This window comes from Rhineura floridana, chromosome 10 (assembly GCF_030035675.1).
Source record: "Rhineura floridana isolate rRhiFlo1 chromosome 10, rRhiFlo1.hap2, whole genome shotgun sequence".
Classification (NCBI taxonomy): Eukaryota; Metazoa; Chordata; class Lepidosauria; order Squamata; family Rhineuridae; genus Rhineura; species Rhineura floridana.
In genome coordinates this window covers 58,600,919-58,624,618 of record NC_084489.1, presented here as the reverse complement: position 1 = coordinate 58,624,618, position 23,700 = coordinate 58,600,919, and the positions used below count along the sequence as shown (strand labels likewise).

The 23,700-nt window shown below is 41.4% G+C and overlaps 1 protein-coding gene across 1 annotated transcript in view; it reads left to right on the top strand.

The window, feature by feature from the left end:
• The window catches only part of CUBN (cubilin), a 221,950-nt gene that overhangs the window by 32,234 nt on the left and 166,016 nt on the right, over positions 1-23,700 (top strand). Inside the window, exons 8-17 of the mRNA XM_061585684.1 lie at positions 1,143-1,311; positions 1,971-2,102; positions 7,289-7,384; positions 9,582-9,703; positions 13,418-13,604; positions 15,354-15,472; positions 18,808-19,042; positions 20,423-20,604; positions 21,938-22,100; positions 22,209-22,399. Coding sequence (XP_061441668.1) covers positions 1,143-1,311; positions 1,971-2,102; positions 7,289-7,384; positions 9,582-9,703; positions 13,418-13,604; positions 15,354-15,472; positions 18,808-19,042; positions 20,423-20,604; positions 21,938-22,100; positions 22,209-22,399 — 1,596 coding nt within the window. The remainder of the gene's footprint in view (positions 1-1,142; positions 1,312-1,970; positions 2,103-7,288; positions 7,385-9,581; positions 9,704-13,417; positions 13,605-15,353; positions 15,473-18,807; positions 19,043-20,422; positions 20,605-21,937; positions 22,101-22,208; positions 22,400-23,700) is intronic.

The following is a 23,700-nucleotide window of genomic DNA, read 5'->3' as shown; positions in this document are numbered from 1 at the left end:
CTCATAAAGCTTAGTAACTTTAACAAACTGCCACATGGCCTCCAGTACCACGCCCCAATGACTGTTGTCTTGAAGGGACGACCTCAATAGGATAAGCTTTTTCTAGTATGGAAATATTATTATGGGAAAATGTCACCTGTTCACATTCTGTCTGTCAGACATTTTGTTACATGTGTGGCCACTAATTTATTTTTTGGGTTCTCCATTCCATCTGCAAGAAAGGACACAAATCTGCATACGTCCTTTTATTTAATTATTTTTATCTACTTAGGCTTGTAAGATTGTATGTCTTAATTGCACGCTATACTGTATTTGAATTGTATTGTATATTGTTTTGTGATTTATTTAATTGTATGGTATTTTGAGTTTTGCTTGGTATATTGTTTTGATTTTTCTTTTTGAACTGTGATCTTTATTCTGTATGTTTTTGAGTTTTTTTGTAAGTTGCTCTGAGTTTCATTTTGAAAAAAGTACTAATTAGTAGTAGTAGTAGTAGTAGTAGTAGTAGTAGTAGTAGTAGTAGTAGTAGTAATATGCACATTTCATGAAAATCTATGTCCTCTTTTGCAAGTGGTTCAGAGGTCCCACTCCACCCACAGTGTACTGGGCTTAGAAAATCCTGTTCCCCACCCCAGTCCTTGCTCTGGAATTTGAGTTACCCTGTTCAACCTGACTTTGAATGCATTTTCATCAGTGAATGAATTATCTTTGGTCACAAAACTTTCTCAGGTTATAACATGCAGTTTCCCAAAAAGAAAACAGCCAAGTTTATTTGCTGATGCCTATATTTGCATCAGACTCTTTCTCTTATAATACAGCTGCAGGCTGTGCTTATTGCATTTAACTATATTTGGGTTGATTTCATGATTAGCGGTCATTCTCTGACTCTAACTAAATTACAGGTTCCCTTTAGCTCATACACTAACAGTATCTCCTGCGGGTAGAACACATTAAGTCTCTGTTGCTAGCAGAGGAGAACAAACTTCGGGATATAATGCAGACAATAATTGGAATGGGCCAATCACTGTGTGACTTCAAGCCTGACTTGAAATTAGCAGTAGTGCAAAAAGTTTATTAAGAATTGTTCCTTTTGTGTCATTTACATTGACATTTTCATGATTGCCCTGTTTTTATTCTGGCAGCCAAAGTACAGCTGTATCTGTGATGCTGGCTGGATGTCACCACCAGGGAGCTCTGCCTGCAGTGCTGATATCGATGAGTGTAGCCTCCCTAAACCACCCTGCTCACTGAGCCCTCCTGTACAGTGTCACAACACACCAGGCTCGTACTTCTGTGGTCCTTGTCCGGCAGGTGAGTAAGAACATAAGAGCTCTGCTGGATCCGGCCGAGGCCCATCTAATCCAGCATTCTGTTCTCACAGTGACCAACCAGATGTTCATGAGAAGGCTGCAAGCAGCTCAAAGCCTTTTAAAAGTAGTATTTCAGAAATATCATTTTGTTAGATATTGAGTTCAGGTAAATCCACCCCTAGTTCGAGTATTGCATGTTTGCTTGTTTTTATATTCCATCATCTGTGTATGTGGAACTTTACTAAGTACAAGAGGTCAAGTTCCCTGCCCTGAGGAGCTTACAATGTAGAATTTGATACAGGGAACACAACAAAGGAAGGGGGCAGAGGTGATGGCAGGCGAATACAAGGAGAATGCTTGCAAAAATGTGTATGTTAGGAGAAATTCAACTCTAAAATGCTGATGAATTTTCATGTTTTTTTATTTTAAAAAAATGCAAATTACTGCATAAATATGGGGAACTTTATTTAGGATTGGGAAAAAATGAGTAACGGAGAGAAAGCAAAACCGTTTTGTGTCTATCCTGACTCCCAGGTAAGCATGCATAGCTTTGCAATCAAAGTTACATCTGGAGACAGAAGAAAGCATCCTACAGGGCATCCTCCCAGTCTTGCCTTTCCTTTAAAAAAATGTTTATCATGCATCTTTCTGTTTCCATAGGTTGGCAGGGAAATGGCTACAGTTGCCAAGATATTAATGAATGTGAGACAGATAATGGAGGTTGTTCAACTGTCCCAATGGTTCAGTGTATCAATACAATGGGTTCCTTCCACTGCAGCTATTGTCCACCAGGTAAACAATGGGCTGTCTCTGTATTCCTCCATCAGTGGCAGCTTCGTAGTTTTGTAGAGTATGATTCTGTACCTACTCAAAACAATGGTAAATAATACTGGTAAACTGGTAAAACCTGTTCTTTAGGACCAGCCATGCCTACATATCTATCTAGATCAGGGATGGGGAACCTTTCGCTCTCCAGAAGTTGCCAGACTATAACTCCCATCAGCCCTACCAAGCATGGCCAATGGCTAAGGATAATGGGAGTTGTACTTCAGCAACATCTGGAGGGTCAAAGTTTCCCCACTCCTGATCTAGATGAATACAGATACCGGTATATAATGAACAGAAAACTGCAATAGTTTTCTTCACCTGGCTGTAATAATTTCCTTTAGTATGAGATAGTGAGGTTTCTATAGTGCTCATATCAAATGAGGCAAATTTGGATGTGATTCAGGCCAGTGTGTGGCGCTCAGATATATATGATCACCATATTTGAGATTATGCCACACACTGTGAATTTCCTTCCTTCTTTGAAAGAAATAGCTTAGTGGACTTCCTTCAATCATCTGAGAGCATTTTATGGGAACTATGAGCATGTTGACCACGGTATCCTCTTAAATTGCCTGGAGGGATTAGGAATAGGGGGCACTGTTTTACAGTGGTTCCTTTCCTATCTCTCAGACAGGCATCAACAGGTGGCATTGGGGGATGAGGTTTCAGACCCTTGGCCTCTCAATTGCGGAGTGCCACAGGGTTCTGTCCTCTCCCCCATGCTATTCAACATCTATGTGAAACCGCTGGGAGCCATCATCAGGAGTTTTGGGCTGCAGTGTCACCAATATGCGGATGACACTCAGCTCTATCTCTCATTTAAGTCCTCACCAGAGTTGGCTGTGAATACCTTGTCCAAATGCCTGGAGTCCATAAGTGAATGGATGGGAGAGAACTGGCTGAAACTAAACCCCGACAAGACCGAGGTGTTGCTTGTGGGTGACAAGATAAGGTTGGGAGATATAGACTTGGTGCTTAATGGGGTGAGATTACCCCTGAAGGACCAGGTCCGCAGCCTAGGGGTCATTCTTGACTCCCAGCTCTCCATGGAGGCTCAGGTCTCGGCAGTGAGCCGGGCAGCTTGGTATCAATTACATCTGATACAGAGGCTGCGACCCTACCTTCCTGTGCATCTGCTCCCACGAGTGATACATTCCCTGGTCTCCTCTCGCTTAGACTACTGTAATGCGCTCTACGTGGGGTTACCCTTGAAAACGGTCCGGAAATTGCAGCTGGTACAGAATGCGGCGGCACGTTTGATTAAGCATAGCCGCCGCCGGGATCATATTACTCCAGTGTTGGTAGACCTACACTGGTTACCAGTTGTTTACCGGGCCCAATTCAAGGTGTTGGTGTTGACCTTTAAAACCCTATACGGTTTTGGCCCAGTTTATCTGAAGGAATGCCTCCAGTATCACCAATTATGCCGCCAGACAAGATCAGCCTCACAAGACCTTCTCTCGGTCCCACCAGTCAAAACAGCTAGGCTGGTGCGGACCAGAGAGAGGGCATTTTCGATTGTGGCCCCCACCCTCTGGAACTTGCTTCCTTTTGGTCTTCGACATGCCTCCTCCCTGATGGGTTTTCGCCAAGCCTTAAAGACCTGGCTATTCAGGCAGGCCTATAGGATTTCTGGGGGGGGATTAGTTTTTATGATTTATTAATTGAGGGATGTTTTAGATGAATGGATGATTGTGGTTTTTAACTTGTATTTGTATTTTATATTGTTGTACGTCGCCTAGAGTGTCCGTTAGCTCGGACAGATAGGCGACTCAAAAATAAAATTTATTATTATTATTATTATGTATATGGGAACAATTCCCATTGCCTTCAGTTGGACTTCTAAGAAAATATGCATCAACTAAGATGTTGACTTAACTAATGTAATGCAGCCAATGTGATGCAATGAGCTGGGGTACTTTGAACCTGTTTGCACAGGGTCCAGAAAATGGTACAAAGGCACATAATGTTTGATTTCTGCCCGTGACACATACTCAGTGCTTTTTTTTGTGATGGTACTCATCCCTTTTTGGGTTGCTCATGGCAACCATTTTGTGCTGGCAATCACAGCAGGTTTATCAAGATATGAGTACCAGCACCTCATTTTTTAACCAAAAAAAGCACAGCATACTGTAAGGTGGATAATACAGTTTATAGTTAGAGGATCTAGCAAGTATAGCTAAGGCTTCCATTACAATCTTTTTCTACTCTAGGGGTTTGTGACGCTATGAAATATATATTGCTTATTCTGTTGCTTCCTCTTTCAATTTCTTCTTACTAGCCAAGCTTGTGTTCTGATGTGATCCATCTCCTTGCTTTTTTCCACATCTACACAACCCAATACTTCGTCCTCCTGCCCAACCACTTCTTCTGAGCAGTTTTCCTACAAGAGGACAATTATCAGGCTTTCGCTCTCAGCAGATCTTAGTTGGGACTCTGGCAGATGACCTGTTTCTCGAGCATTCTGTGTTGATTGCACAAAGCTTACATGGAGGGAGGGATGGGGGAGAACAATAGATCCAGTTTAAAGGTGAAGCTCCCTAATTTGCACTTTCTGAAACAATAGGAAAACCAGAACACAGCCATCCTTCAACATTGTCACTTTTCTGAATTTTGCAGTGTAGTTCTTCAGCCGAGTAATGTGTCTAAAAATGCATATGTTAGTGAAAGCAACATACAAGAGGGAACATACAAACATAGGAAGCTGCCTTATGCTGGGTCAGACCATTGGTCCATCCAGCTCAATATTGTCTATGTTGACTGGCAATGGCTCTCCATGGTTTCAGGCAGGGGTCTCTTCCATCCCTACCTGGAGATGCCATTGGGGGCTTGAACTAGGGACCTCCTGCATGCAAGGCAGATGCTCTGCCACTAAGCTACAGCCCTTCCACTAAATTGCTTTGCAAAAGGGTGTGTATGCACAACTGCATGCAAACATGTATTTTAGGAGAAATTAGCACAAAAGCGCTGATGAATTTTCATGAGGAGTTTTAAAATCACAAACTGATGTGGAAATGTGGAGAAGTGAACTTAAGATTGGAAAAGTGAGAAATCGAGAGAAATGGAAATTGATAGGGTTCATTGAACTACAGCTCCCATCATCCCTGGCCATTGGCTAAGCCGGCTATAGTTCAACAACATCTGGAGACCCCAGACTGAAGAACACTAGTCTGTCAGCCCCTGACCAGCAGGAGGCCATTGCTGACCTCCAGAGCTCCTTGGCACTGACTATATTCACATCATACATTTATTCCACAATTATTCCACTTTAATCAGCAATGGCTTCCCCCAAAGCATTGTGGGAAGTATAGTTTGGGAAGGGTGCTGAGAGTTGTTCGAGACCCCTATTCCCTTCACAGAGATACAGTTCCCAGAGTTCTCTGGGAAGAGGGACTGACCATTGTAGCTCTGTGAGGAGAATAGGAGTCTTGTAGCAACTCTCAGCATTCTTCACAAATGACACTTCCCAGGGTACTTTAGGGGAGGCCATGACTGTTTAAAGTGGGATAATAGTGAAATAAATGTATGGTGCAAATCTGGCAACTGTTGCTACTCCTCTCACCGTTCCAACCTGCTCATCTACACTGGGTCCCTAGGAAGAGCAGCAACAAGCACAAGGGATGAGCAGAAGTGACAGCAGCTGCCTGTTCATTCATCTTCCCTTTCTTTCTGAGCAGTGGCGGGAATTTGGTCCAGAGGCAGAGCAAGTGGGCAACTGCAGGGGGGAGGAAAAGGCCCCACTGAGGGATGTGCAGGTTTGAGGACTCTGCAAAACATGGAGTTGGCCAACTTATAATAATAAATAAATAAACTATAATAACTTGGATATACTCATAACAACTTATACATTATACACACACACACACATATTATAATGAGAGCCCGTGTGGTGTAGTGGTTGAGGTGTTGGACTACGACCTGGGAAACCAGGGTTCGAATCCCCACATAGCCATGAAGCTCACTGGGTGACCTTGGGCCAGTCACTGCCTCTCAGCCCCAGAGGAAGGCAACGGTAAACCCCCTCTGAATACCACTTACCATGAAAACCCTATTCATAGGGTCGCCATAAGTCAGAATCGACTTGAAGGCAGTCCATTTCCATTTCCATACACATTACTGTATATAATAACTTATAATTTAACACAGGGATCTGAGGGTTTGAGGACCCTGCAAAACATGGAGTCAGGCAACTTATAATAATAAATAAATTATCTATAATAACTTAGAGAATGCCCTGGGCCTTTAAGACAGGGGTGGGGAACATTTTTCAGCCAGAGAGCCACATTCTATTCTGGGCAACCTTCCAGGGGGCCACATGCCATTGGTGGGCAAAGCCAGATGCAAACAGTGGGTGGAGCAATGAATATACATTTTAATTTGGTAGGTTAGCTTCTGTATACACACACACCTCTTGTTGTCTTCCATCCAGGTACACAAGAGCCATTATCAGCGTTAAAAGGACACATCTCAGCTAGACAAAAACACTCAAGGAGGGTGTGACTGGGGGAGGGGCGTGGCCTGGGGAAGAGTCCTGTGGGCCAGATAGAGAAGCCTGAAGGGCCACATTTGGCCTCTAGGCCTGAGGGTCCCCATGGCTGCTTTAAGAATTTGACTCCTTGATTGCTGCTGAGGTACCTGCTCCATCTTTCCCTGTCACCACAGAGTAGCAGTCGGTGGGAAGGAGTTCTATCATCCCCCCCCCTTGAGTGCTTTGCTTCTGGAGCAGCCTGGCAGGCCTTGCTTCGCATGGATGCCAGTGCCCACCTGGCTTGCACCAGGGCCTCCAGCTGTATTGCATCTTGGGTTGTTACAGGAATCCATCACATGGCAGAGATCCAGGGAAGCCACCGCAGAACAAAGGACAACAGCTGATGATGCAGTCAAGGTCATGATGAGACTTGGTTCTGATCACCTAACTTCACACTGATTTATACACTAGATTAAAGTAGATGGGTTTTGTGCTGATGTCAGGGAGACCTGAGCAAGGCTTCCTAAGATGATAAAACTGGGAAAGAATTTGCCTCTGGCTTCACTTGTCATTGTTCTCTGTCATCTTTTCAATGGCATGGCAGCACAAGCACGTGTTTCATATTCACTTCACTATCCTATGACACCACTGCTTGACAATACAACTGTTTTATTTAAACCAGGCTATGAAGGCGATGGGAAACTGTGCACCCAGGTTAACATTTGCTCCGTGAACAATGGAGGTTGCCACCCACTTGCTGCATGTACCAGTATATCAGGTAATACGGTTACTAAAGATAAATAAGAATAATTATTGGAAACTTGCTTTGTAATATCCAAGCCCTCTCTTTGAAGGAGACCTCTGTTTGAAAGGCTGTCTGAGAAGGGAGAGCAGGAGAGGCCTGGAAGTTGACCACCAGCAGTTATAACCTAGACAGCAGGCTGAGCATACCCAGGTCACCTGGTCACAGTCCTCCCCACTCTGGTGAGATGAACGGTATTTCTGTTTTAAATTTAGAAACAATGACTATAATTTAAACAGAAATATAATTCATCTCACCAGAGAAGGGAGGACTGTGACCAGATGGCTGGTGTGCCTACTCAATATGCTGTCCAGGTGCTAACTTTATTATTAATTATATTATATAATTTATAATACAATTTCTAATTTCTAATATAATTATATAAGATATAATTGACATGCAGATACACACATATAGATGTTTTTCATGCTTTAAATGTTTTTAGATGTTTTTAATTGTTTTCAAATATTTTATTTATGTTTTTATTTTATTTTTGGTGGTATTTAACCTCTTTGGTGTTTGTCTCCCTGGGCTCCTTTTAGACAAAGGGCAGAATGGAAATTTAATTACTACTACTACTACTATTAAACCAAAACTATCACTAGAAGCTAAAATGATGAAACTGAGGTTATCATACTTTGGACACATAATGAGAAGACATGATTCACTAGAAAAGACAATAATGCCGGGAAAAACAGAAGGGAGTAGAAAAAGAGGAAGGCCAAACAAGAGATGGATTGATTCCATAAAGGAAGCCACAGACCTGAACTTACAAGATCTGAACAGGGTGGTTCATGACAGATGCTCTTGGAGGTCGCTCATTCATAGGGTCGCCATAAGTTGTAATCGACTTGGAGGCACATAACAACAACAACTGCTACTACTACTTAGAAATATAAGCACATTTTATGCAAATCTGTAGCCTCTTTGGTCCCACCTCCCTTTTTGGCAATTCCTATGTGCCAACTCTAAAGTCAGGCAGCCTTTTTCTTGGCCTCCCCCTTCCTCTTGCCTTTTGCATCAGGCTGTCTAGCCATACCCATGGCCTGCCTGCTTTGCCTTGCTCAGGAGCAGACTGTGGGATACAAGGAGGCTTCTCAGGTTAAGGGAACCAATCAAAATGGGGACTGTCTGTCACTAGTGCTTTTTCCATAGCTTCCCATCTCACCTCAACTTTCTGATGGCTCCTTCCTCTTCCTGTCATGGTTACCACTCGGGGTGCTTCACCAACATTGGGGGGGGTAGAAAATACCTCCTGAACTCCCTCAACAGTACATTAAAATAACATGCGCTGTTATCAGACACCCTAATCTGGCACATGAGACATTTTAACACTTTGTTTTTGAATCAGTTTTTAACTGGAGCTATCCACTGTAAAAAGGCTTTAGTAAATAAGTCTGCGTCTGTGTTGGAACTGCTTTTTAATATGTTTTTTTTAAACAATATGTTTTTTTAAGCCTTTTTAAAAAAGATGTCTTTAAAGCTTTTAAAAAAATGTTTTTAAAGTTGTTTTGTTTTAATGTATTTTAAGGTCTGTTTTTATTATTTTTAAAGTGTTTTTAGCGCTTTTGTTTGCTGCTCTGGGCTCCTGCTGGGAGGAAGGGCAGGATATAAATAAAATAATAAAACAAATAAATAAAAGCCATTATATTTAGGCTAGTAATAGAAATGGATTTTCCCCAAACATTAAAAAATGAAATGGACTGCCTTCAAGTCGATTCCGACTTATGGCGACCCTATGAATAGGGTTTTCATGGTAAGTGGTATTCAGAGGGGGTTTATCATTGCCTCCCTCTGAGGCTAAGAGGCAGTGACTGGCCCAAGGTCACATTACTGTGCTCTTAATCACAATAACCGTTTTTGCTTGAGTAAACAGAGAGAAAATAATGCCTACGTCAAGGTTTTTTAAATCATTGATTACATGCAACACTATCTTGAGCATATGGGTTTTAAACCTGTTTAATCCAAGTAAATTGGGTTAAACTTACTTAAATAAGAAGACTGCTGAATCTTTAACTATTTGAAAGCCGTAACTAAAACAACAACAATAAGAACAACTTCAGCTGATTGTTAGAAGATTCTGCTGCTGTTAAAAGAGGCCTTGGAAATAAAAGCCATTAATATCAAATTATGATGGAATTCATAACCTTCATTATTTTTATTTTTTTTGCAGGTCTCGTGCCTAGTTGTGTCTGCCCAGTTGGATACACCGGGAATGGCTATGGTGCAAATGGATGTGTCGCACTGAGCAGTATCTGCCAAATACAAAACCCTTGTCTGAATGGACAGTGTCTTGTAAGTGCTTGATGCTGTGTTAAAAAGATGAGATTTTTGATGTCATGAAGTTTTCAACTTTGATAGGATCAAAGTGTGTGTTAGCTCATATCTTCTAAGATCATATAACCTTACTGTTGACTTTCTATGTCAACATAGTAATCCATGAATCAATAGTAAGGATGGAGAGAAATTTAGCATTATGTAAACTTCTCTAATTCACAGATCTTGAAACAATATGTGGGCTGAAACTCAGCTATCCTTCAAAGTACGCACTTCTCCAGTTTTGTGATGCAGTTGCCCAACCAAAAGATGTGTACAAAAATGTATATATTAGGGTAAAGTGTGCATAAAAATTCATACATTATTGTTCATGTATATACCACTTGAAAATAACATACAAAAATGCATTATATTATATTAATAAGATTGCTTGCAAAAATGTGCAAATTAACAAAAATGTGTATATTAGGAGAGATGTGTACTAAAATTATGACAAATTTTCATGCTTAAAAAAACATGCAAACTGATGCACAGATGGGACAAACTGAATTTAAGATTGGAAAAATGATAAACAGAAAAACTGACAAATTCATTCATCCCTAACAGTGACTTCTATGCATATTTACTCAGAAGTAAGTCCATGGTCTTGGAGCCTACTTCCTAGTAAGAAGGCATAAGATTGAAGCCTAATTTTTCTTCAAGAGGTGTTGGCTGGGTCCTAAGCAGCCTCTGTAATGTCAGGACGAAATGGATATTAAGTCAGGCCTAAATTTAACCTACCTTCTCCATTTGCAACACTTTTGTTAATTTAAAACTCACTTTTCTAGGAACAAATGTAATTATGTGAGGCTTGATAGATATGACAGTGATTATGATACACCAGATCCCATTCTTTAAAGTTGTTGGCTTTTGAGTACTAGTGGTGTTATTTGTGCTTACAAAGACCAATCATAAGACAGTCCCTGGTCTCAGCTTTATAATCTAAAAGACACAACACAAAAGGAAAAAAGGACTGGCAGGGAGGAGGACAACAGCAAATTCGGGCACTGGTTCTAAGTTACAAAGTTTGTATAATGACCATCTGTTATGAAAACAAGTCAAGAAGAGGAAGAGCCAAAAGTTGCTGGTGTCTCAGCTGATGGCTTTGCCTCTTATTGGGCCCTCTGTTGTAGCCTAGTGGAATGCCTGCTGCCAGGGGACAACTGAGGGAGGGAAGGTCCAATGGAACTGAACTTTCCGCAGAGCTGATGATGACCCTCTGCTGCTGCTTATGCATGCAATCCTATGCATGTTTACTCAGAATGAAGTCCCATAAAGTTCAATGGGGTTTACTCCTAAGTACTTACCTAGAAAAGTCATAATACCATGGGCCAGTGTAGCGTTAGTAGCAAAGAGAACAAGCTGTGAAGCAGGGTTCAGATCCAACCTCATTATTATGGTTTTGGCTTAAACAACAACAACAACAACAACAATAATAATAATAATTTAATTTGTGGGTCGCCTATCTGGCCAATGGCCACTCTAGGCGACGTACAATTTAACAACAATACATTACATCATAATAAAATACATCATAAAATACAATATAACAATAAAACAATAAAACAGTTCCAGTACAGAGTAGTAGGCTATTGGTCGTAAAAATTTAACCCTCCCCGTAAGTCCCAAAGGCCTGTCTGAAGAGCCAGGTCTTCAAAGATTGGCGGAATACATTCAGGGAAGGGGCATGTCGAAGGTCATACGGGAGGGAGTTCCAGAGAGTGGGGGCCGCCACTGAAAATGCCCTCTCTCTTGTCCCCGCCAACCTAACTGTTTTAGTTGGCGGGATTGAGAGAAGGTCCTGTGTGGCTGATCTTGTTGGGCGGCATGGTTGGTGGCACTGGAGGCGCTCCATCAGATAAACTGGCTACGAATCTCACTTCACCCATGAATTCACCGTAGGGATGGGCAAATATGTCAGTTTCTGTTTCTCTCCGTTTCTCATTGTTCCAGTCTTAAAATCCAGTTCTACACATTTTCACAGCAGTCTGTGATTTTTTTTAAAGTCCTCATGAAAATTCATCAACATTTTTTGTGCAAATTTCTCCTAACAAACACATTTTTGTATGCAATTTTGTATGCTTAATATACACATTTATTGTAAGCAATTTTCCCTAACATAACACATTCTTGTACATTATTTTCACTAATATATGCATCTATATGCACACTTTATAGCAGTATTTGAATTTTTGTACGCATTACTTGGCCAGAGAACTGCAGTGCAAAATTTGGAGAAGTGCAAATAGATTAGCCGAGGTGAACTTTGGCTTTATATGCTCTCCTTTCCCCAGCGCAAAATATTTTGCCTCTGTTTTTGACTACCTGCTGTTTAGTGTTATGTCTGAACCCAGATAAACTGCAGTTTGCCTTAACTACGGTTTACTGAAATACACCAACTTCAAACTGTGGTTTTTGAAGCTGTCTTGTTTCAATAATCCATTGTTAAAATTAACCACAATTTAGAATTCAAACCTAATGCTAAGCTGTGGTTAATTAAAAACAGAAGTGAAAGCTTCCAATCTCCCCTTCAGGGCAGAGAGAGGAAGGAGGAACATATGAATCTGAGGCTTATGAATGGAGTGTTTCCAAACGGAGGGTTTAGTGGTGCCCACTCATTGGTCTCCCACTGTAAACTGGATTACTTTCCACAGCTCAGCAGGTACATCCCCCATCTTTTGCCTTGTCAACGTTCTCTCACTTTTTAGAGGGCAAAGAGTGGCAAGCCACTCTTTTCAGTAGTGGCCCCCGAACTGTGGAACAGTCTTCCTGATGAGGTGCGCCTGGCGCCGACGCTACTATCTTTTCGGCGCCAGGTGAAAACCTTTTTATACTCCCAGGCATTTTAAAGTGTATTTTAAACAGCATTTCCATATTTTGGATGTTGTTTGGTTCGTTATTGTTTGTTTTTTTTATTATTATTATTTATTGTATTTATTGTATTTATATATTGTGCTTGTTTTTATCTTTTTGTACACCGCCCAGAGAGCCTTCGGGCTTAGGGCGGTATATAAATTAAACTAAATAATAATAAAATAAATAAATAAATAAAACACCTAGTGTGGAAGAACCCATGCTATTGTTATGTTCACACCCTAGTATTATGTTATGTCTCTACTTTAGCTCCCATAGGGCTAAATATACAGGGTTTTTATAACAGTTACAGAGACAAGCTTTGAAATTTGAAGAAAATCTGTATAAAACATTGTTATTGTTAATATTCTTACCATTTCAGCACATGGGAACCCCACATGGTTGACCTCCAGCTATTTCATCCTCTGCTGAGTCACTTATGTATTTGTGCTGCCATGGGCTAAATTCAGCATGGGTTTGGCTTTTGCAAAACTGCTTCATATTGTGCATCCCATTAGTTTGCAGTGGTGTTCCAAACACCAAAGCTGTGTAGAATTGATTCAGGTTTTAGTTACTGTTTTAATTATTGTTTCATTATGATCATATTTTGTGATTGCTGTACGCCGCCCTGGGCTCTTTTCAAGAGGAAGGATGGGACAGAAAACTAGTTATCAAAATATTACTACTAATAATAATAATATAGCTTATAGCAGCTGTGGGTACAAAACTAGTTCGGCATAGGCTAAGGCACCTTGAAATTGCTTCTAGGTTATGCTAGGTTATGCTAGTAATAGATTCATATGTGCTGGCTTTCTCTTTTGTTTGGATTAATGCCTGCAGGCCACAGTCTCTGGCTACAACTGTGTGTGTGATCCTGGCTGGACTGGTGCCAACTGTACGGAAAACATTGATGAGTGCTCCAGCAACCCTTGTCAGCATGGAGGAAGTTGCACCGATGCGGTGAATGGCTACTCCTGTGAATGTACAAACAGTTGGACTGGGCCCCAGTGCCAAACACCCCAACAAGGTAAATGCACATTATAAGGTACCCAGAGATCCTAAACTGGAGGGTCTAGCAGCAGGATGTACATGCATATTTACTCAGAAGTAAGTCCATGCCTTGCTATCTGTGCCACTGTGGCACCTTGTTGGAGGAGGAAGCTATTGGCCTGTTCACTGATGCACTACAGTGCCACCACTGCAAGTGGTCAGAGGTTGGCATTGAACTATTAATTTAGCAGGGATTAAGTGGAACAATGGGAAGCAGAATTCCGCCTAGTTTACTACGACCTGGTTTCCCATCCTGAGCAATTTGCCACTTGTTCATAGATGGAGCTGCTTTCAGACTGCCTGTCCACATGCCTGCTTGACCACCAGCTTTGATATGTGCAAAAGAGTATGTGTGTTTTCTTTGTGGATACATTTTTGCTCTTTTATTTCACTAAATTCACTAAAAACCTCCATCTCACATGAAATGGAGGAAGGTTTGGAGTATATAAGCAGCATACAGAAAACTGTAATTTGTAGAATTCTCTTCTTTGCAAGACCGTTTACTTTCCACAGTAACCTATGTCCAAACTCCTGACTTACCCTCTTTGTTAATGTTAAACAAACAGCCAAATTGCTTCTCTTATCTACTTCCAGATGCTAAGCCCCAAGTCATACTTTATTAGTAACAGCCCTCCCCTCTTACACTTCTATGCCATTGCTGAAACATGTGGAGGCTCCATTCAAGTGATTTCCCCCCCTCCCGCTTTCCACAGAGAGAAATTACTTGCAGGGCCTCAGTTTGCTTTATTTCTTAGCTAACATAATCATAATAGAGTTTTGACAGGTTCCATGATAGTTGGAAGGGAACAAGGAGGTCATTTACTCCAGCCTCTCTTGCTCAGTGGAGAATCTACAGTGCAGGATGCAGCTACAGCTTCTCTGACAGATGGCCATCTAGCAGTCCCTGCTTAAATACCTCCAACAAAGGAGAGCCCAGCATCTCCTAAGGCAGTCCTGCCCTGTGGTTCTACAATTTCCCATAATTATTGTTGCTATGTTTCCTGTTGTTGCCTAGTTACTGTACCATTTCTTGAGGCAGGGATGGGAACACCGTGACTGTCCAGATGTTGTTGGACTTCACCTCTATCTAGCATGCCAGGGTTGATGGGAGTTGTAGTTTAATGCTATCTAGAGGGCCACAGGTTTCCCATCCACTGTCTAAAGGTCAGAACCTCATTATCTCCAGCAGAATATACAATGAAGAGTTGAGATGATCATCTCTCCCCAGAAATCTTTCCACACAAATATCTCTTCCCTGCAGCAATTCAACTTCAGATCAATCAAATGTATTTACTTATTCCATTCTGTTTATGAGAATTCTGCTTCCTATGAACATCTCAAAGTGATTTAACAATAAAAACGTCAACAATAAAACATAAATAAAACAATGACAGATATGAAAACAATTTCAAATCCAATGCAGAATACAGCATTTAAGACACTTAAAAAAGCTTATTGGAAAAAAAAGTCTTCAAGAGGTACTAATAACACAAGGGAGAGGAAGCGTGTCTAATATGTAAGGGGAGGGGGTTTCAAAAGGCAGGTGCAGCAGTGCTAAAGGCCTGATTCCTACATTGTACAGAATGAACCATATGAGAAGGGAACTGAAGAGATGGGTAAAGGGTGAGATGATATTTAGGCATCCTAATACGTATAGTGTTTCAGGTTTCTCACTTCCATCAGGGAATCGCTGGGTTAATTTATTCATTCTTTCCCATAACTGCAGCATGTGGAGGGTGGCTTTCAGGCCTCTCGGGCTCATTCCGCTACCCTAACAATCCAGGCACTGAGCGATATAATCAGCAGGTCAGCTGCAGCTGGGTGATTCAGACTGCTTATGACAAGGTAAGAGCAGGTCAACTTGGGAATAAAAGGCCATAACAAAAAAAATCGCAGGGCCTGTGTAGCCAGAAGGTAGACCTCTGGGTGATTTGAAGTAGACCAGCAAGAATTTCCCTCCCAACTGTTTAACAATGGCAACAATAAAATGACTTTCCCTCCCCACTAAATTAAGATGTTGAAATGAAGAGGGCTGAGCTGGGCTGGGAAGTTACTAGGAGTAGATGCTTATGAGGACTATGAGTTCATTTCAATTTCTAGTATTTCTGGATGCAGAATTATTTTGTCCTAAGGGTACTTCTCTTACACCTGGCTCTGGTTGGTAAATCTTGGAGTTCTTGTAAAAATCAAAGCAGACCCTGCAAGCCTGAGGTCCAATCCTATCTTAGGGAAGTTTAAAACAGGGGTGGTGAACATCAGGCTTGGGGGCCTTCCAGGCCTTTCTGTCTGTCCCTCAGGATCCTCCCCAGCCATGCCTCCTCCATATGTCACTTTAATTTCTTTGCAACCACTTCTATACTGCCAACATTAAGGAAAAATATCAGGCTGGTGAACAGCATAAAATCAACAATAAAATTACATTCATAAAACCAATACAGGACACCTCAGGATTGTCAGTATTTTGTGGGAGGGTTTCAAATGCATACTAGGAAATGGGTTAAAGTGCTCTAGCACAACAAATTCATTTTTTAAAAAGAAGCAGACTTTTGTCGTTAGGAAGCAATAGGGAAATGTGTGGAATGAACAAATGATTAATGGGAAGACATACAAACACCCCGCAAGCAAGTCAGGATGCTCATTGTTGTTTAAGCTCCCAGCAAAGAAATCAGAATGAATGTTTGGTAAAGACCAGATATACACTTACCTCTGCATAAGTTTTGTGCAAGTCAAGATGAATGCTCAATAAATAGGTCATCTGGAGGAGCCCATGAAATACAAAAGACCTTACAAATCAGTTTTATCCCTCATCAGCACCCTACCCAAGTGTTTTCACTGGCTCAGAAGTGACCTGAACCATAGTACTACTTCTTGCTTGCCTCAATGGAGGTATGGGTGCGTGCATAGAAACCTCGGACTCTTGCATGGCTGGAATGTAGCCTGCTATATACAAAGGTAGGAACTGCATGTTGCTCTGCCTCCGGCACTACTAGGAATGAAAGGATCTGTCAATTTCATTTTTCTCAGTTTCTTATTTTACCACATTCTTAAATTCGATTCTCCACATTTCTGGAGCATTTTGCAATTTTTTAATTAAAAAAAAATCCTCATGAAAATTCATTAGCATTTTAGTGTGACATTTTTCCAATAAACACATTTTTGTATGCAGTTTGGACTAAGGGACACAATTTGGGGTTGTATTCTACTAGGTCCTGCTCAAGTAGACCCACTGAAATTAACAACCCTAAATTAGTCATCCCCCTTTCGGATGCACACCTTAACTTGGTGAGGGGGGTTGAGAGTGTTGAAGAAGCTAAGAGCAATGCTGTCAGTAGTCTAGACTAAGAGGCTAGACTCCTAGCAGGGACACCCAAGGCGGAATGGTCAAAGCTGAGACACCAGACTAAGATGCATCCAAACTCAGAGGAAGGCAATGATAAACCACTTCTGAATACCTCTTACCACGAAAACCCTATGAACAGAGTATCCAAAATGCAACACAAGATAGTGCTGGAAGATGACACCCCCAGGTCAGAAGGCACTCACCAAGCTACCAGGGAAGAACAACAAACAAGTACAAATAGCACTGTGACTAATGACGCAGCTGGGTCAGAGCTGAAAGGAAGCCAGAGTCTGATGCACACAGATGTGAAAGGAGAGTCCAGAGTTATACAACATACACAATAGGAAAATGGAATGTGAGAAGCATGAACCAGGGAAAGTTAGAAGTTGTCAAGGAAGAAATGGAACGTATCACCATTATCACACTTTGGACACATAATGAGAAGACATGGTTCACTAGAAAAGACAATAATGCTGGGAGAAACAGAAGGGAGTAGAAAATAACAGATGCTATTGGAGGTCACTGATTCATAGGGTCGCCATAAGTCATAATTGACTTGAAGGCATATAACAACAACAAAATTAGTCATGCTTATTAACTTTAATGGATTTACTCTGAGTAGGAGTTAGTTGAATACCACCCTTTGCAAGCAACTTCCCCTAACATAATGTATGTTATTTTCACTAATATATTCATTTTTCTGCACACTTTCCCCTAATGTATGCATTTTTTTAAGCATTGTTTGGTTGCAAAACCACATTGCAAAATCCAGATAAGTGCAAATTCTGAAGGATAGCTGTGATTTGGTTTGCGTATTGTTTTGGAAAGTGTGAATTTGCTAGATTTGCCTTCAAATGCAAACTGAATCAAATTTCTTCCCCATACATAAGCACCACACACTATTGGCATGTGATCTCTGGAAGGTTGCCCATGTGGCAAGATTTTACCTTCCCCACCCACACCCCAGTTTATAGAGTGAGCATCCTGGAGGAATAACGTGAATGTCCATAGAGATGAATGGAAAAGCCATCCAGATTCACCCCTGTGTTTTTTTAAAATTTTGCATCTAAATGGTTGTTAATGGTGCTCAGAGCTGTTAGGAGGCCATTCTTCCTCTCTCAGAGCTACAGTTCCCAGAGTTCCCTGGGAAGAGGGATTGATAGTTAAACCACTCTGAGAGTGGTAGCTCTGTGAGGGGTACAGAAGTCTCCTAACAACTCTCAGCATCCTTAACAAACTACAGTTCTCAGGATTCTTTGAGGAAAGCCATAACATATGTTAAAGTGGTATGATACTGCTTAAAATGGATAGTGCAGATGGGGCATATAAGGGAGAAAAAGGTCTCTCAAGTCTAGCACAGCCAGACCAGCTTCTCCAATCTGGTGCTCTCCAAATGTTTTGGGCTACAACTCCTGCCCCTGCCAAAGTGACTATAATAAAGTATTTTCTTAAGACTTCAATATTATTGCATTATATCCCTCTTGAGAATGTTGAAATGGGATAAAAGAAATCTGAACTAGCTATCAGATTACTAAAATAATTAAGAATGTCTGGGATTAGATCCTCTGGTCAACGTCTGCGTCTCTCTAAGCATCTCTATCTCCCTGTCCTTTGACCTTTAGCATTAGCTAATCTTTCTGCCTGCTCTGGGGTTTCTTAGGAAATTATAGAGCATCTCCATATGTTCTGGCAAACATATGAATGTGTGGACAGGTGTGTTATCTAATCTGCACAGTGTAACTGTATAAACAATATCTAATCATCCTTCAGCCAAGGCTCTCCCAGCCCACAGACAGAAAAACAAGCAAATTAAATGAATCTCTCTGTTCTTTCTTGTTAGATCCTGCGTATCACTTTTCCATTTTTCCAACTAGAGGAGAGTGTCAGCTGCAGGTCTGACTTTCTTCAGATCCATGATGGAGAGTCAGCTTCCACAAATACGCTGGGAAAATATTGTGGATCGTCTCACCCAGAAGAGCTTTTCAGCAGCCATAACTCTTTGTATTTCTGGTTCCACTCTGATCACATGATTAATGCAGGAGGGTTTACAGTTCATTGGGAGTCTCAGAAGCCAGGTAAGACTAGAGTGTATGAAAAGAGCAGGACTATGGTCTTTACAGTCATCTGGCTCCTTTTGAAAGGATCGAGAACTGAAATACAGAAGTGACTTAAGCAGCACTGAGAGTAGTGGTCGACATTTTGATAACATTTGTTTGTAAATAGCAGTATTCTAAGAGTAATTTAGGCTCGTAACTGAAAGGTTTACTTCCAAGCACAAACCATAGCTTCTAATTACACTACCTTAGATAAGCTTCACATATCCCTGAGTTCCTTCTGGGATGAAGGGTGAGATATAAATTTAATAAATAATAATAATACCACACATTTCATTTTCAGAAAGCATTTCTGTGTAGGAACCATTATTACCATTTTGATTTATTACCTGCCCTTCACCTTGTGACCAGCCCTGGAATCTTAACAATTTTTAAATGACATTAAAAATTTCAGTTAAATTAGACACAAAAATAGGGTGGGTCCCAAATATATTGACAAAACTGTACAGTGAAGGTGCCAGACGTACCTCTGTGAAGAGGCAGTTCCACAACTTTGAGGAACCGCCACAGACAATGCCCTCTCCTGGACCTCCCTCCAGCTTCTGAAAGTGGTGGAACTACTAAGAAAGCCATGAAAACCTTGTGGTGTTTGTCATATATGCCAAACGCATGTTTTCTTCCATACTCATTGGATGTACATGTAGTCATGGGTGATATCTCCACAGGTTGCAAATGGGCAGCAACTAATAAATCCTATATATATTTTTAAAAAACTCCACAAATGATGTCATTGGAAACATTCTGGGTATCTGTGTCCCTGGAACATTTAATTTCCAAGGCTACTTATGTGCTTACTAAGGAGTTCAGGTGACTTGGAAAATTATGTGTCCCAAAGCTTATTCTGATAGTTAGAACACTGTGCCAGGTTGGTGAAAGGAGATTTGGGACCTATAGTGTTCAGAGCACACAGCCTGCAGTTAGGGTGGCCACTTATGCAACACCCCAAAAGAGAGGAAACACATCATCCCCACCATAAAAAGAGGACAAAAGAGGGCGCAGATTTGCAGAAAATGTATATGCTAATTTATATGTCTAGATGCAAATACAGCAGTATTTCCTATAGCTCAAATAGAGATGCAGTTCATCTCACCAGAGTGGGGAAGACTGTGACCCCATGACCTGTGTGACTGCTCAGTCTGCTGTCTATCGATGGGAAACATCAGGGCCCTTGATCTCCCTTCTTAGGGTTCTTTACCTTTCAAAAAGACAGAGCACATTTAAATAATGGACTGTCTTCTGCTCAATAGAGGATTGTCCTCTCTAAAGTAGGACAGGCGACTACCCTATCTGCAATGAAAATATAAATAACAGTTCCCCCACCCCTTTCTGTCCCTCTTTTAGAGTGTGGTGGTGAATTGACCGAAACGTACGGCTCAATCAATTCACCTGGCTATCCTGGCAACTACCCTCCCAACAGGGATTGTTACTGGATCATCTCCACTAGTCCTGGCCTTCTCGTCAACTTTGCCTTTGGCACACTGAGTCTTGAACATCATGATAATTGCAGCGAGGACTACCTGGAGGTAAAATCTATTGGAAGAAAAATGTTGTTATCATGATGAGTTAAAGGGCAGCATAACACACACTGCTGCAGACAGAAGATTAATGGTGCAATCCTATGCATATCTACTCAGAAGTAAGTCCTGCAGAGTTCAATGGGTTTTTCTTCCAGGTAAGAGTGCACAAAACTGTAGCCTAAAACAAAAATTAGTAACTTTGTCATATTGGCAGGGGGGAGATTACTCCCTGATAGGCTGGTATAATCCAATGCAAACCAGTATTTTGTTGCAAACTCGTGAATAAAGACTCCAGCTGTCCAGATAAAAAGAAACTTAAATAAATGTCATCTTCAAATAAATGGTACATTGACCTGCCAGCATGAGCAGGGGTTGTCGGAGAATTCCGCTGGAAACGGAAATGAGAGTGGAAATTGCCACAAATCACATTTGCCTGAAGTCAGGAATGGAAATTGTGCAAGTAAATATGAGTGGTATTCGCTATAATTTTTTTAGGCTGCAAATGTTACATAATTACATTATTTTCTGATTTTTTTATGTTTCCCTTCCACTGAAATGCATGACGCTAATTACATTTAACTTATTGCAACGAACATAGGACATGAACCCTGAACATGAACTTTTAACATCATTTTCCAACATGAATATAGGGAATGAACAAAGGGAAGAGAACGCCATGAAGCCCCATCCATAACCTGTGCATATTCACTGGACCATCTGAATAGTCTCTGCCCGTGTCCAAATAGTATGTGCACAGACTCTGCATAGTAGATCTACTTTTTGCAGAGTGCATGTACAGTTTATGCACATAAAGACTGTATAGGCAGTCCAGTAAAGCATGCATAAGTCAAGGGTAGGGCTTGCCACCATGATCCCATTCGGCCCTATGTACGTTTACTGGTATGCACATTAGACTGTGTGAAAGGTGCTTTGGGAACTAACTGATTTCAGTACATCTACTCTACATATGGCATGGGGTGGGGCGAGGAAGAATAGCAAAAAGAAAAGAAAACAGTGGAGAGGGTTCCCCAAATGTAAGTAACAAAGCTACCAGAACCCAAATGAAAATGAATGATATCAAAAATAATTGCTATTTGAACAGTTGATCATCTGTATTGTTTGGAGAAGCTCTTTGTTTTGTATATAACGGCTATAGTTTGGAGAATTTGTATTTGCACTTTGTATTCTATATACACCTGTCTGCACATATAAAGCTGTTTGTGTAATAATTCTTTTTTATATAATTCCTGTGAGTTTGTCTTTTGTGACTGGCGTGCGTGCGTGCGTGCGTGCGAGAGAGAGATAACATAAATATGTGGACTGGTGTGTTTAAATTTAGATTCGAGATGGCCTCCTCCCTCAAGATCCCCTCCTTGGAAAATACTGCAGCAGTGGGTTGCCACCTCCTCTTCAAACCACTGGCCCTTACGGCTGGGTCCACTTTCATTCCAATGCTTTCAGTAGTGACAGAGGTTTCCATATAACTTATACAACAGCACCTGGTAAGTGTATTTGTGCATACTGGGTCTAGAAGCTCAGCCCTTTATGGAGTGAACCAATATGCATATATGCCATTGTTGAGTAATCTCATTTCTTTTTCATTAATGCAGCAGATCCCAACTGTGGGGGAAACTATACAGGCAACAGTGGAGTTATCATGTCTCCCTACTGGCCCAATCCTTATCTTAACAACAGGCAATGCATCTACATTGTTGGACAGCCACCCAGTGAAAGAATCTACCTCAGTTTCACACACCTGGAGCTGGAAAGTCATCCCAGCTGCTCTTGGAACTACGTTGAGGTGACTTGTGACCACTTTGTTGTTTTGAGACAATGACTATGGGTCAAGGAAGATGGGACATTGTTAGAGCTGCAATTAGATCACCCGTCTTTTAACATCTCTTTAAAAAAGCAGTCATGGTGGGGATTATCCTGGTTTGGATGGAACTGTGGAGAAGAGGAGGTTAATCCCTTTTCCTCTGCACCATTTTCCTGATGTAAATCAGCCCCACTCCAAGTTACTATTTGCCCATTAGGAAAACATACAGGTACTCTTTTACACCAAGATAATAGCTCCCAAGGAAAGGGTGAAACTAGGAGTTGCCAACATTTTTTGACCAGTGGGCACATTTGGGATTTTGATAAAGTGCCCTGCACACCACAAAATAGCTGCTGTGGGATATGGCAGAACTCAAAATGGGTGCCACATCTAAAAGAGCAGAGAAAAGAATGGCCGTGCACCCCATTAGCCCCCCCATGGGAAAAAAGTACCTAATTGCCAGCCGACTTGTTTGCAAAGAAAAGCTCTTGGTGCCTCTCCTCTGTTCAGAAGGGAAGGGAGGGTGGGCGTCCAGTCCTGGCATCCAGTGAAACAGGATAATATTTAAGAAGATGTTCAGTAAAGAAGAGGGGTTGAGCCAGTGCAAGCAGGAATGGAGCACAAAGAGCAAACAGTTTCTTGCAGCTCATAGATTTTTGAGGGGATACTTACTGAGGCCTTCCATGGGCCCCACAGAAGGAACTGGCAGGCAAATCCATACCCACATTGGCAACCCCTGGCTTAAACCCTTCTCCTCTTGCACTTTGGCCTTGATACAATTTGGAGGGATCCTGGGATTCTTAAAAAAATACATTTAAAATAATGGGAGATCTAATCATGCACCTCTAACCTTTCTGCCTCTGTATACACACACAAGAGTGATGGAGGAGAATTTCTGCCCTAAGATATTCCATTTCATTAGAGTTCAAAAGGCTCAGAGATCAGGGAACAAGAGACGAGCAGTTAACAAAAGGCAAAGGTAGATAAGCATGGAAACATATCTATGATAAGACTGACTCTTTATAATCTCCATATGATTGAGCTCTCAAGTTACCAAGTGCCAGATACAAGATAAGGATAAAGAAGCAATGCTGGGAAAGTTTGCTTTGCCAGAACCATATTCTGCAAAGACTGCTGTGCCTTTAAGAGATGCCCAGAAGGCAGAATTTCACCAGGAGTACCTTCTCCAACCCAATACAGTGTTCATTGTCATGATGGCTGTGTTCTGCCTTCACAGTTGGATGCAGTATACCTCTGAAAGATCGTAGTTGCTGGAAAATGCA